At 38.7% G+C, this 15,057-nt stretch overlaps 1 protein-coding gene across 1 annotated transcript in view; it reads right to left on the bottom strand.

Annotated features, from left to right (window-relative positions):
* nr6a1a (nuclear receptor subfamily 6, group A, member 1a) overlaps nucleotides 1-15,057 on the bottom strand; it is a 91,961-nt gene that overhangs the window by 71,142 nt on the left and 5,762 nt on the right. Inside the window, exon 2 of the mRNA XM_086207075.1 lies at nucleotides 660-707. Coding sequence (XP_086063201.1) covers nucleotides 660-707 — 48 coding nt within the window. The remainder of the gene's footprint in view (nucleotides 1-659; nucleotides 708-15,057) is intronic.

Genomic DNA, 15,057 nt, shown 5'->3' with positions numbered 1-15,057 from the left:
ACCCCTGGCCCTTTGCTCCAAGTTTCCTACTTGAAGTTACACATATCTGGCATTATTACAGCTCACATTTTAGGTTTGCAATCGGTGCGTGGAGAATCTTCTAATTCTCGACTGAACTTTTATTCCCAGGACTTGCATACTGGCTTCTCTGCCAGCACGCATTTACACAAACTGATGGGTACTTACAAGAAACAAATATATTTCCCCTCAATCTTTAGTTGCTTTAAGACATTTAAACCATTACCTCGTGGATTTTCTTTCCCAATTACACAAGAGCCATAGGGTCAACGCTTCTGACAGTGGCATCATTGTTATTGAGATTATACTCCCCTCTAGTGGATTAGATTAGAAATTATGAACCAGTCAATAAATTTACATCACTACTTTTACCACTAGATGGAGCTCTCCACTTGGTTAAAATAAGGATTCTAGTAATTGCCTACATCCAACAAAATTGTTTGGGGCTTTCTGTTCTCCTTATCACTGCAGCTTTTTGTAGTCTTACATATCAGGTCAGTGACTAATGAATGAGGAGGATTAAAAACTGGGAATACTAGTCCATCCATCCATTTTCTTCCACTTATCCTGTTAAGGGGGGGGGGTGGCGCTGGAGCCTGGGAATATGGTGTGGAAGTAAAATATTGAAGGAAAGTACTCACCCATGCTGTCATTCTGTTCTGACTCCAAGGGATGGTCCCCATAAAACCCTTTAAAAAAAAAAAAAGACAAACATAAGAAAGGCTAGAGAGAGAAATATTTGACCAATTTAGAGTTTGATTCATTTTACAACCAGATAGAAAAACATTCACAAATTTGTCTTCGTGACATATTTTGCAGGAATAGAGCAGTGAAGTAGCATCATTTACCACGGACGGGAATCAGGCAACAAGATCCTGATGAAATCATGCCACATCACGCTTAAATTGGATGATACAAGGGTGCCTGTCCACTAAACCTGTAGTCTCACATTATTTTTAGGTGTACTAAGAACTCGTGTTCACGAATTGTCAAAACATGAGCATCTTAGAGATGAATTCCAATGTACCTTTCCTCCGAAAAATGAAACGAAAGTGTCCCAGCAGAAGTATTACTGGTCTTCATTGTCACTCTACAAAAACAAAATCTGTCCTCTGCTTCAACCCAGTCCTTGAAGAAAATGCTTGGAGACCAAATACAGATCTTTCTAGCAGTGACCTGGTTAGGAGCACCAACAGTCCTCACATACATGTCTTTGATGGTGGAGATCACCGGGATACCAAGAGCAAATACACACAGACATGGAGAGAGCACAAAATCTTCACACAGAAGGGGCGTGGGATGGCTTGCTTTGAAGCCACAGTGCCAACCACTGATCCACCATACACAAACCAATGCGGACTATAAATACTTATTTTAAAAAAATATACAAAAAAAAACAAGTTTTATTAGCAGGAAATACATAGTGCATAAAAACCAGCAAGTGCTCTCCAAGTCGAAGCACAAATTCAGCCTGCATCTGAATGAATCATCAATAAAAAATTACAGTATGTAGAAATAGGATTGGGGCAATTAAAGGATGGTGCAAGGCTGTAAACCGGGAACTACAAAACAAATAACTGTTACGGGTGCTCCACCAGGAACACACAACCTGCCTGCTGAAGGCAAAAAAACATCGTTTTACACAGATCCAATAGTGATCAAACCTCAATGAGTAGGCGACAGTGACAGGAAACGTTATCTCCGTTTACAGCAATCATGAAGTTCTGCATTAGTCACTGCTTTATAATGTGGACTCACAGAGATTCAAAAACAATGACAGACGGTGGATGTTGTAACATGCGACAAAATGCTGACAAAACAAACGTACATGATCCACCTCAACAACTGATTGTGTAGTTTGAGTCTGGGTCAGACTGTCAGCCCACCAGCATCACTAAACTGAGTAGGAACACTGGAGAATAAACGGAAACCAATGGTGGTCTTTAAAACGGCAAGTGGCATTCCTGAATTGTAGCTGAAGCTAATGATTACGTACCCACCACTCATCTTTACTTGAACCATGAGTCAAAGTATTAAATAGGTATAAAGCTGTAAGACTGAACAGACCATTTTCATGTATTCTGGAGCTGCCCAGTTATTCAGCTAGACTGGCAAAAGATTACGAAATTAACAGTTCTTATATATATTATATTGTGACCAATATCCAAAATATGGAATGGATGACCTTTTTGTTAAATCTACAGACTGATAAATATCGGCAGTACTGGGAAAAAATGGATTGTGTACATGTCGCCAAGAGATGCTCACTGAGCCGTCATTGTATTTGTAATTCCATCATTCTAACGTCTGAATGAATGTATAGGTGACCAACTTTTTTTTAGTTTTTTCCTTGTACGTTGCCAATGTTTCTTCTACAAGAATAAAATTAAAAACAAAAAGTTAAAAAAAAGACCAAACAGAAAACTGCAGTTTGCAGTTTTCGTTGTTGCCTCATTTACCACACATGTTCTAAGAACTACATACCTTGAGTATATTGCGTTGTTTTTTTCTTAAATCATTCATAATTGTATGGAACTTGCAGTATGTCCATAATCAGGGTTTGAACATAGTGACACTTGGAAACACTGTTACTTTCATGCCTGCACACATGGAAAGGAACACCGCAGTCAAATATTTGGTGCTAAAAACATTCTATCCGTGTCTATCTTTGTAAGTGTTTTTTTAAATTGTTTAGTTCTTTATTTTCAGCAGTTGTATTGTAGAGAAAATCAAAATCTCTACCCTGTGACAACAAAAACTGTTTTCAATCTCCCATGTGTCAGAGGAGCAGTAGCTATATGTCCTGACCCCGACCAACATGACACGTAACGAATGTTCTATGGAAAACAGACCTTGGATCAGCCATAACACAACTCTGCAGAGATTTTGCACAGTTGGACACAGGGGCACCGAAACAGGGGTGCTGAGGTGGTGGCAGCACCCCTTACGATAATAAGCGGTAGCTGCAAGGCAAAAAACTATATTGAATAAAATCAAAAACTAGGTGCTTTTTCTGAGAGATCGTTCTCTGCATTTTGTAACCTGAAAATCTGACTGGTTTTACAATCATACAGAAAAGATACACACAACCGGACATACTGGACACATTTAACATTGATGTTCTCATGTGAGAATTTATATGCACCTCCCCCATACACAAGACCAATTGCAATGTTCTACCTTCTGCTTTAGATAAGTAAATGTGTTCCAATGCTCCTTTTCAAACCACATTGTAATAATTTATCCGTTAAGTTCCACCAGGGGTATTAAATTTAAATTCAAACATATCCAGTTTGAGAAAATATCATAATGTTAAACTTGTGTTATGACTCCGAGCCCTATACACATATATATTGACATAGCATAGTAATTGTATCAGTGTTTGTAGGTGTTCAACAAGTGACTGTCAAATTAAGAAAAATTACGGTTCAATAATATCTCAGGAACGTTAATTGTTACTATCTTTTTTAACTGAAGACATGGACATACACTCAAAGTGTTCTTGTCTCATATCATGTAGTTTAGAACAAGGGCTGCATTTGCATCCACTACCAAAAAAAAAAAAAAAAATCATAGCTTTTGAAAGTGTGGATTTAAAATAAAAGTGTCTAATTTTAGCTTTTATTTAACTCCATTTCATATCTTAACATCCTCAATCAGCTTTAAAATAAACTCACATTGGGCTTTTAGATCATTTTTCAGTATCATTTTCTCTGACTTCATTATTTTTCCAATTGTTGTTTCCATCTCAACTCTTCCCACTCGGCAACTCTAGTCGCAATGTTTGCTGAAATGCAGAGATTTGATTGGCTGAGCATCTTGTGAGCTGAATCAGAATTGATTTGATCAAGAGCGCTGATATAGACGCCTGTCCTCATTTGTGCAGCAACTGCATGATCGTTAAACATTTTCAGAACATTTCAGAAAGCCTAATTCGATATACAACAGAGTCAAACATTCCAAGAAACAGAAACAGTCCGTGCTATTTTCATTTTTTTTTCCAGCAGCCAAGAAAAACAAGACATACGCTTTTGTTGTGTGTTATGTGCTCATGTTTGTGTTTATTGCATCTAGAGACGAAGGGAGTTCGGCTCACAAGTGGTCACTTGAGACACATGTGGAGACGCATTCTAATGGCAGATGTGAACTGAAGTGCTTAGAGCTGTCCACTTGTGGCCTGATCACCTATGTTAGAGCCAGGTCTGAAGAGGCATACATAGGGTTTGTTCCAATGTTATGGAAATCTTTTTTTCCTACCTTCAGCCTTCGGCAGATATCAAGAGCCTGTTTCAATTCTGCGACAGCCTGTCGGATCCAACACAGAGAATAGATGCATTCTCTGTAAGCTTATCATCTGGAGGTAGCGCACCATCTTTCTGAAGGAACTGAGAGGCATCTTTGCATCAAAGAAAGAATCTCTGGTTTTGTAAGGGGGACCAGAGAGTGACAGGTCTGGGGATGAATTATTTGATATGTAAATCAGATGATTTGTTTGCGGTGTTACATTTGTCGGCAACATAAACCCTTTGGAATGTTTCGGTTGTGAACATCGTTATTGCAGCCATGAACAGAAATCAGGCTGCATGAATCATCCAAAATATACTGATTTGACAAAAGCAAATGTCATTCAGGGATTTAAATTTGAGATTGCACATTACCAAAAATGTTTGATCAAATCAAAATTCAAAGAGGTCAAGTTAGATAAAAATTTCTCCAAGTGAAAGCCTGAAACATCCTAAAGTCTGGCCTAGCAACAGGTCGCCAACTAATCAAATGAATGACAATTCAGCAATATTAGGCATTTTTCTAACTGGAGACATGCAAGTATTCTACTCTAATAACATGTTCTTTTCTCATTTCATGTAGTTTTAAAGGCCCAATTTGTGGAGACTAAAATATATAATTAAAAAAAAAATAGAAAAGAACTATCTCAATCAACACAGTTTCCAGAGGTAACAGATTCAGCAGAATGCTAAAGTTGCCCATATATGGCATTGCAGAGAGACAGACGACTACTCACTCAGGTACAAGATGTGCTTTCTGTGATATAGCTTCCGCCACTAGATGCCGATACTGACTCATTTTAGCCTCTGGTATGCAGCAGCCCAGCAGAAGATGTCTGGCTGGGGGAGGGGGCTGCTACAAGCTACAAGCTACTAGTTACTAAGTACTTCGTTAGGTGGGCAGTGTCTGTAGCAAACCTGAACTCAATGTATGAAGCTCAGGGAAGATGACCTTTGAAAGGTTTGGAATCCAAGACCCCAGAAAAGAACTCAAGAGGAGGAATGATGCGAAACGAGGCAAGATATGGTTTAATATTGGCGTGGCTTTCTACATTGGAGATGAGAAAAACAAGTCTGATACTGAACTCACCTTATTTCTTCAACATTGGTACTTTAAGTAACAGTTTGTTCCAGCTGTTTTCTATCATTCACTCATTTCTTGCTCTGCAACTCCAGTTTGCAATGTTAGCCAAAAGGCAGATACTTGATTGGCTTAGTAGTGTCACATGGGTTGCTGGCACACTAAACCAGGAAGGCCTAAAAAAGTTGTGCAGCAGAAGAACTTTACTGATGAAAACAAGCATATACGGAATTTTGAAACTATTGTAAGAGTTCCTTTTTTTGGAATTATTGGATAAAATAAATTGGCCCCAAGCTTGGTTGTGCCTCTACCAATTCTGTTTCCAACAAAATTAGAGAATTCTTTTGAGAAATTTTAAAATTATTTTTACCCATATCGCATATGACATAAAAAAGTGTCCATAACAAAACGGGTCGCTCTATAACAATCATCACTACATTTGAGTCTGTAAATAAATCTTAAAGCGAAATAGCAAGTATTACACTTCTAAATCGTGAATCTCAAATACACGACGCAAAATTCCCAGAGTCCCTCCCAAGTTTTAATATTTTTATGCTTGAATTCAAAATATCAATGGATATATTCAAAATGACAACAAATAAGAAAAGCAAATGCACACTGTCAAATTACAAATAACTTTTTTCTGTAGCCCCCATTGGGGTATTTTCCTCGGTTTGTTATTGTGTATTACTTATTATTGCTCCATAAAATCGAGTCTATTATTATGCTAAATTAATAATAAATGATATTGTGAACTATGTTCCACTAATTGCCCAGGCAACTATATTCTTAGACTGAGAAGGGGGAGCCTGCACGCTGAGAGAGCAGGAGATAAATGCGTCCCACACATTCATACATGAGCCTTATGAGTGTCATGAGCCAAAAGTTTGACAACTCAAGCTGAAATTTCACCACGTAAAAGTTTGTAAAACAATGAAAACTACAGCAAAACTTTCACCCTTAAAATTATAAAATAAATCATAGTGACCCTGTTGCAGCTGAGACGAAATAAGTGGTATCTTCAATAGTTTGTGTAATGATGAGTTGACGTTATTAAAGTAAAGTAAGGAATGAGTATAATCTTGGTAATGTCAGCTACGTGTCAACTAGCCGAAGCTAAATACATCACGGAACACTGTGAATACTGGGGCATCTGGCACTGTTTTAAAAGTTCAATGATTAGCCGAGCATCTGTGTTGGAAGAAGAAGACATGTCATCAAGTTTTTGTTACATTTATATAAAAATCAATTGTTGTGTGTTAATCTCTGTCTAGCAAAGTTACCCTACAAAAGCTCTAACAGAATGAGGACTGGTCCAAAATAAGAACATATCAATAGCACGCTTCTAAGCGTCAAACGGACGTAATGTTTATTGTGTTGGATAAAGCATTTGTTTGCCCTGCTGACCAATAAAAGATCATTTTTTTGTAGCCCACTGCATTGTAAAAATTGCTGTACAGATATGGAAGACTAAATTAACATGGAAATATTCTCAGTTTGGAAAAGTTAATCAAAAAGCTTCCCAAAAGTAATGGGCATTCGATTTCTGAGTAAAATCCTTTAGCTCACAGTGGAGCTTCTACATGAGATTATGACAGGCAGGATCACAGTTAACGTCATTTAAATATATGGGTGTACTTTTGTCCAATTGTGCCCTTAAGCTCAACTAGCCAGTAACTGACACAGATCAGGAAACATTATTTGAAATCCTTTTAATTGAGACTATTTAAAAATAATAATAATTAAGAAAAAAACTTTCACACGGATCAGTGTGGAAGCTTGTGAGAAATCAATTTTGCCCTCTAGATCTGAGACATATTGCTTTAAAAGTGACCATTTCCAGCTTCAGGACATCTCACAGACAAACGTGTTCTCAACTCTACAGTAAATAGTTTGATAATGTAACTGTGCTGAAGGAAGGGAGCAGGACCACACTGACTCTGATATGTCATCTGACTACCATGCAGGTCAAACTGTAACCCCACAACAATCTGTCTGCTTGCTGTTGGGAGTTTTATTTCTCCCCATCATGCCTCCATCAGCAGCCTGCCCATCTGTGCGGCCGTTGTCTCCAGACATAGCGTCCACTTCTCACTTACACGCTTCCTGGCAAGCTCCATCACTCACATCCAGACAGGCGCAGAGTGTGGGCTCTCTGAGCATCAGATCCCCCTATCTGTGTCAGTGTACCACCCTGCTATCAACAGCTGTAGACCCCTGACCTGACACACGCCAGCTGCCCCCCCCCCCCCCCACCTCCATCCCTGCCCCTCAATCAACACCAGCATATGTTCTCCCTGGAGCATACACCAACACACACACAAGCTCTGTCCTGACACACGTGCCTCAGTCGCCCTCCATGAACACACACACACACACACACACACTTATATTGACATATGACACAAACATGAATGCAGACAAGCATGAATGTCTGTGACACCCCCCCCCCACCCCGTTGCATTCTTTTCCCTCTTAGTTTGTATTGTCCCTGTTAATTTCACTAATCAATCAAAACTAGGGTTAGGGTACAGCTTTCTTAAATTTATAAATCTCTTCATTATCACTTATCTTCTTTCTGCCATTATAACAGAGAACGATGTATTTACTTTGTATTTTTTGTCCATTCGGGTAACAACCCAACTACGTAGTCTTTATGAGATATGTTCAAGCCACATTTTTTTCAATACATGCATTTCAACATTATCTCCGAATCCAACATGCTGATATTTGGCAGGCATTATTGTTGCTGATCACTATTTTAGCGTGATACAGCAGCATCATGCTAAAATTAGCTAATCAGCACTGACGATAAAGCAGATCCCAAGGATGATGGGTATAATTAGTTTTGATGGGACTTTATTTTAAAAACCAAAGTATTAAGAAGTGAAACTTTCATCACACAAACACACAAAAAAAAACAAAAACAAGATTCCAGACTCAAACACAGATTTCCCTGCTCTGTAAGATACTACTGTATGGTCATTAGCGTATTTCTCCACCAAAACAGACTGAAAAACTAAAACACCGCACCAGACATTGGAGACCTGTGTTTCAACACAACGCAGCTTCTTCCTTTGAGAAATCAGTTTTTAGTGCTAGGCTTTTTTGGAATAAGGCCTGAGCCTTGTTTCGGTCCATTCTGGGGGGGGGGGCGGTGTGCAGCGATAATGGACCAGCAGTTGAGAAGAATGGAGCCTTCCAGTGTGTGGTCTCTCTTGCTCATCCTTAAGACAGCTTATTGACCATTATAGCCAGAGGCTGGGAAGGCTTCAAGCAACAGCCAATACAGCCGGAGCCTGCTCCGCCGTGGCCCATTGTGTGTTGACAAAGAAAGGCTGCATCTTTAACCTTTAACCTCTAAAACCTCTGCAACCTCGGGCGCAATCAGCTGCCCATCAAAATAACATCCACCTCTTGTCCCTTTTATCTCCCTCCTTGTAGATGGAGACATGCTATGCATGCTCAATGTGGTATTTACCACAAGTGGCTCAGTACTGTATCAGACCTTCATCAGGGGCAGCTTTGAGCCCTGACAAGAAGCCTGAATACATGATTTGCAAGTGTAAGCAGGAGAATGCAGATATTCTCTTCTTTTAACTTTAAACTGTGATTCCACAGCCTCCATCTAGCATTTTATGTGAAAATTTACTCCTCAGCCTGTGATTATCTGTCCAGATAATCACTGTAATTGCGCAGGTGGAGCCAGCACAGAGACATAGTGATCTGCTCCAGGACTCAGGCTGTCACAGTCAGATTTACACAAAGTCAGGGTTTGTGGCTAAACAATTCTTGACAAACAATATGTAATTACGATTTTGATGTCGCAATCATTTGATGATTCACACAATATCAGAAGTATTTTTGTCTTATCATTCATGTTTTAATCGAAGAACATTTAACGTGAGAATTTTAAGTGTCTCTTGACCAAACTAAGATTTTTTTTAAGCATAATAAAAACATATAAAATAAAAAAAACAATAAAGACACTTATGACATGTCTGTAAAATATTTGTAGAAAAACACGATGACCTAAGAGGAAAAAAAGATTGGCTACATTTGCAGTTTTGCAAAGCTTTACCAATGTAAAAATATTGTTTGATAAATACCTGATTACTTTAATGATTACCTGATTATCAGTTACTGTCTTTATAATCAGTACATATGAGGCCTTTTATCATGAGATCATTAATTAAGCCGGAATCTTGCCAAATGGGTAATAATATGAAAAACAGCAACTTTTTAATAAAATATATTTTATTATACTAATTTATAACCTAGAATTCATTTTCATCAAAATTTAGAGGATTTTTAGTTCATCAGTTGCTACTTAAATTAAAATTAAAAATAATCAGTGAACCATTCACTCAACAAATTTAATTTTAACCGCCTCAAAAGACATGGAATATATTAATGATTTCATGTCTCTTCTTTCTTCCACAAAAGGTTTGGTAAACTTAAAAAAAAAGGAGACAGTTTGTTTAATTTTTGCATCTCTATTCAAATAATTTTGGCAGAAAATGCCTCCTACTTCATGGAAAACTTAACCCTCAGTTTATGGATAATGGAGGTTTCAACATTTTACATTCCAAAGGACGAATAAATGAATAGAGAAAATAAAAAGCAGATTCATATGTAACAAAAAAAAAGAGAAAATAGGAAAAGGAAATTATTGAAACAAATTAGTAGTATCGAATTAAGACTCCGCAATTATTTGAAATTTAAATCCCAATATGGCCTACTGCAATTCTCTAACCAAGAGAAGGGCAAATACTTGTTAAAGGATAATTGTGGGTCAAAATACCATTTTACATTAAATATTGTGGTGCCGCAGGTCTATATTTAACTGAACATAATCTTCGACCAATATTCTACAAGACACATCATCTGTTTCAAATAGTTTTTTATCACAAAATAATAATTTCATTTTTTCAAAGAAAATACAGTCCCTATAATTTAGCAAATACCGTAGTGTTGGAAATAATAATCCAAAAAAAATTATTTTCTTGTTTTGTTAGCTTTTTAAAATCATGCGGCCCACAAGAGTAACTTGTGAAAGGTCAAAGTTGGTCTTGTATAAATACTCAAAATTGAATCTGATTTTCATGTTACTTTCATCTTATGTTCATGCGACCAAATGAAAAACCATCTAAAGTCATGCGCAGGTCTTTACACAATAATGTGGTCTTTACACAATAATCTGTATTGCAGTAACTCTGCAATACAGCACAATTCACATTCCTGACGACAGAACAACATATGGGGCTTCAACTTTGATTTACATGCAACAAATAAATGTATTGTACGCCAAGTCCCCCCCATTCCCCGGCCCCCCACCCAACCATGCATTAGCTCTGCAAGGAATCCCTGTCCAGGTTTCATGCAGTCCATCACCGTCCTAGTTCCTCGGTCCCAGATGGCTACGGTTCCGCATGGCCAGCGGAGGGCAACGCCACTGTGTTATCTGAGTAGGTTGGCCTCTACCTGCTTGCCTGGCAGGCCCAGCTCTGGTCTTATCTCAGCCACACAGCCTCCATCTATCACATGTCACACTCAGGAAGGCCTGGCTCCAAATACCAGTCAGGACAGGGAGGAGATGATGAGGACAGAGACATCAGAGGTCAGTGAATGACTAAGATGCCAGAGAAATCTTGGTATTCGCCACCACTGAAGCCTTTGTAAGGTCAAACTGGGTCTTTGAAGCTTTAATACCCCCCACCCAGTATCCCTGTTAATGGGAATAAAGCTGTTAATAGGTTGTTCTGTCCCCTTTTTGACTGAGCACCGGTGTCCCGCTAATACAGCCGTAATAAATTTGTTGTTTTGTTATGGGCTTTTTTTCAAAAACATCTTTGAATATTTACCGTCTTAATTGGTCTATTATCCTCTTTAAATTTCATTTATTCTGCCACTTACATCACGGCTCTCGTGTTTTCTAGATCTTAACAGGCTCACGCACACACTGGATTCCTAAAGTCCTTCAATTGTTATTTCTTTTAAAGCACTACAATATAGAAGAGTATTCAATAGATTGAAAACTGGGTTACTAAATAACAAGAGTGATCTTTCCTCACTTTTCTCCACAAATGAGGGGTTTTCTCCAGCTCAATAGGGACCCATATATATCAGAAGAATATGAACATGCATAAATCTGATCCAGCCACCTGCATCACTGATTTAAATCAAATAGAACATTATCATTCGAAATGTCATGTCAACATTTTTCAAGCGTTGCTATCATTTTTGTTTGTTTCATGATTCTTCAGTAATTTAATAATCATCACAATAACACAGAATTATCATCTTAATGTACAGAGGACACATTTGTTTTAAATTTGGGAAGGAAAAAAAGGAAAATCGGAAAAAAAAAATGTATCCCATTTTTTTCAAGGCCTACCATTAAGAGCGGCGTTGAAGGATCACAATAGAGAAAAACTTGCCAAATGAGATGAAAATATTTCTGCAGAGTTTCAGCTCAGAAAGTAGACCATACTATATTGCAGTACTGATACCTTCTCCCCATATGTAAATAAATGTACCAAGCTGACAAAGCTGGACAGCTCAGATGGGACAGGTTTGGTGAATCGTCGACTTGTGGGTTGGGTGACATAAACTCTCAACTAAATCAGTCAGTCAATCAGACCTCCTGACTGTAAAAGGATGACAGGAAACTACCAGTCACAAATAGATGATTGTCTCCCCTCTGAGGCAGGACAGAGTGAATCCTGTGCTTATTCAGAGGTCACAGCAAAGAGGGGCTTCTTTACCCCTTGGGCACCACTCTACCCCCCCCCCCCCCACACACACACACACACACACACACCTCCCCCAAGCACAGACACCAAAGCATGATAGTAAAGAGTTTCAGTTTGCCACAGAGAGCCTTGAAGGAGCAGATGGGGTCATAACCAAGTAAAGAGAGGAGACATTTTCACTGTTTTGCGACCACCTAGATATAGAGGGGTTTGCTGCTGTGCCAACAGTGTATGAAAGCTTTATTGTTCCTTTATGAGGTCAACTTTTGGTAACATGAGAGGGTATTTCCTCATGCCTGGTCCTGCAGGTAAGCCCAGGATTGAAAACTTCCCCTCAGAAGCATCTGCATCATTGACAGTCTGGCCTCAGTTCAGTGCTCCATGCTGTATTTTCCATATGACAGATTGTGAAGGAACTCGAGTGTTGACTTCACAGGCTGCTCCGTGGCTATCCCTTTGACCTCTACACCTGACCCTTGACCTCAGTGTGTAACACAGTGCTGCACAATGTCTACTCTGTCCTCCCCGCTGCCTCTGGCTGACAAAGCGTGCAGACCCTGTGGTGCTGTGTCCCAGCTCCACTCAAGTTCACAGTGCACGTTGCGTCTCTTTCTGTCTCTCAGCAGAGCTTCTACACCGTCCCCTCTCCTGGAAGTGAAGGGAAGTGTTACCCAGGTGTGTGTACAAGCAGCTCTTGGAAAATTGTAAAGCTCCAGCAGCATTGGAAAGATGCATCCTTTTCATCAAGGTCAAATATAATATGACAACACAAGAACAGAAACACACTGAAGTCCTGTAAAAGTCAATGAAGACACAAAATCCCTGCATTACTTGCAATCTAGATGTTTTAGCATTGACTTCTCAATGTTTGCGGGCTTTTCAACAACTTGTCTTTTTACTTAGCTTTCTTTGAAGGACACAGGGGGAACAACGTTTGCATTTTCGCATATCACCTTTGTGCAAAAAAGCATTTTATCTCGTCATAATATATACAATATCCCTGTCTTGCAAGGGAGGGGTCATATTAGTACACAGATAAATACCTGTGTGTCAGGGATATTGTATCTTGTCACAGTGAAATAAGCAGATTTGGTACAACCACAGACAGTATTTGCCAACATACTAAAGTACACATGAAGAGTGATAAATATAAGGGCTGTTCACATCCAAGTACTCTCAGTAAAGCACCAATAACTGTGGGTTAGAGCAGCAATGAACAGAAGAAAGATGAACATATTCTTAAAATTTGAATACATGACTTGGAAACGGCGTTGCATATCGTTACGATTGCTCCCTTCTGTTGAGCTGACAGAAACAGGTGCAGGGCAAAAATGACATTGATAAATCAATCAACTTGAGTAATTAATAGCCATTCATGCTTAAAATTAGTCTTTAAATCAAATTACAACATTCCTCGCAAATTAATGTATCGGTTTAAATGTTGTAATTGTATAAACTTCATCATTTTTCAAATCATGCAAGTTCCCCTCTTCTTCATTTCTTAATATCCTGAGCCAAACTACAAACCTTTAATGAAACATAAGGGAAAATGAAGAGTTTGAGAAGTTAATAGAAATAAAAAAAATAGTGTTGTGTTTCTAAAAGTAGAATTAATGGTCAATAAAATGTCTGTTTAATTGATCCCCGACCTAAGATTATAGTTTAGGGTCCTTTCTATCAACTGCTACCAGCACAGTACAAATACAATCCTCCGATCAAACAATGGCTAGAAGACCACTTTTATAACCCCAGAGACTTTTTCATTCAGCACTCATCAGTGTACGTTATGTTAAGCTAATGAACGTATGTCTTTATCTGCACTAATCCTTGCGGGCGTCCCAGCTGAGGGTCACGCTATGGTCAGAGGGGTGGGGGCTCCTTCACCGCGGCTTGACACGCTCAAAGGAGCAACTTCCCTTTCATCATACCAGGGGTCAGGGTTTTACTACCTCTCAGGGCCAGCCAGCGTACTGCACTGTGTAAACTCAAACCTATGGCGGCCATCTGATAATAATTATCACATTACCAAACCAGCCTGACATTACTCATTCAGGGTTGAACATCAACATTAAATTTTATTATACAGTAGGAGTTTTTTTTCTTTCTGAAAAACTGGTTAGAAACCCAAGTGTTCTTTAAATGGTATCAACTCTTGACCTCTCCATCGTACTTGTCCTTAAGTGTTTTTTAAAGTTTAGAAGTCATCCAAAATGTACTTGTTTTCATATTTACCACTTAAGAACACTACACTCCCTGTGAAATACAAATAAAGCTATTTGTAATCAAACACTAGTAATGAATAGGGCCAATGTCCAAAAAAAAAAAAAAAGAAATTGCATTTTTCCCTGTGTTAAATGGATCTCCCTCAAAATTGAAGGGATGGTTTCATATAACATTCCTGCACCAAGAGGGCAACATTTTTGTTTTTATGTAAAACTGCACCAATGTACTCCTACTATACCTCACTGCTGGCAGCAGTGACAAAATGTCACATCTACTTCTAAGATTTTTACTAGATTTGTGTCTTTTCCGTACAATTTTGAAGCAACTGGTTACAGATAATGAAAAAAATGTTTCTCTTGGGAGGAGCGGTTGGCACACGTCAGCCTAAGAAAACAATCTGAAGAAATCATGTTGGGAACTTCCGTGGACTAACAGTCACTTCTTTTTATTTTCCCAAAAATTAACAGCCAAAATGATTTCTTTTGTTGTAAATATCGAACAAAACAACTGCATGATCGAGTATCAGCAATGAATACAACCATTGCTTCGCTTTCCCTGCTGCTGCTGCCATTTCTGGGGGATTGAACAACTGTGTTTCTTATTACAATTAACAGCTTTCAAGTTCTGAGGTCAGTATTTCCCACTTATGAATGCACATCCGTAAACATAATCCAAAGAACCTGCTGATAATACCTAG

This window comes from Aulostomus chinensis, chromosome 6 (assembly GCF_037954235.1).
Source record: "Aulostomus chinensis isolate RoL2024-O1b breed Wild chromosome 6, RoL_Achi_v1.0, whole genome shotgun sequence".
NCBI lineage: Eukaryota > Metazoa > Chordata > Actinopteri > Syngnathiformes > Aulostomidae > Aulostomus > Aulostomus chinensis.
This window is presented reverse-complemented; position numbering and strand designations above follow the sequence as displayed.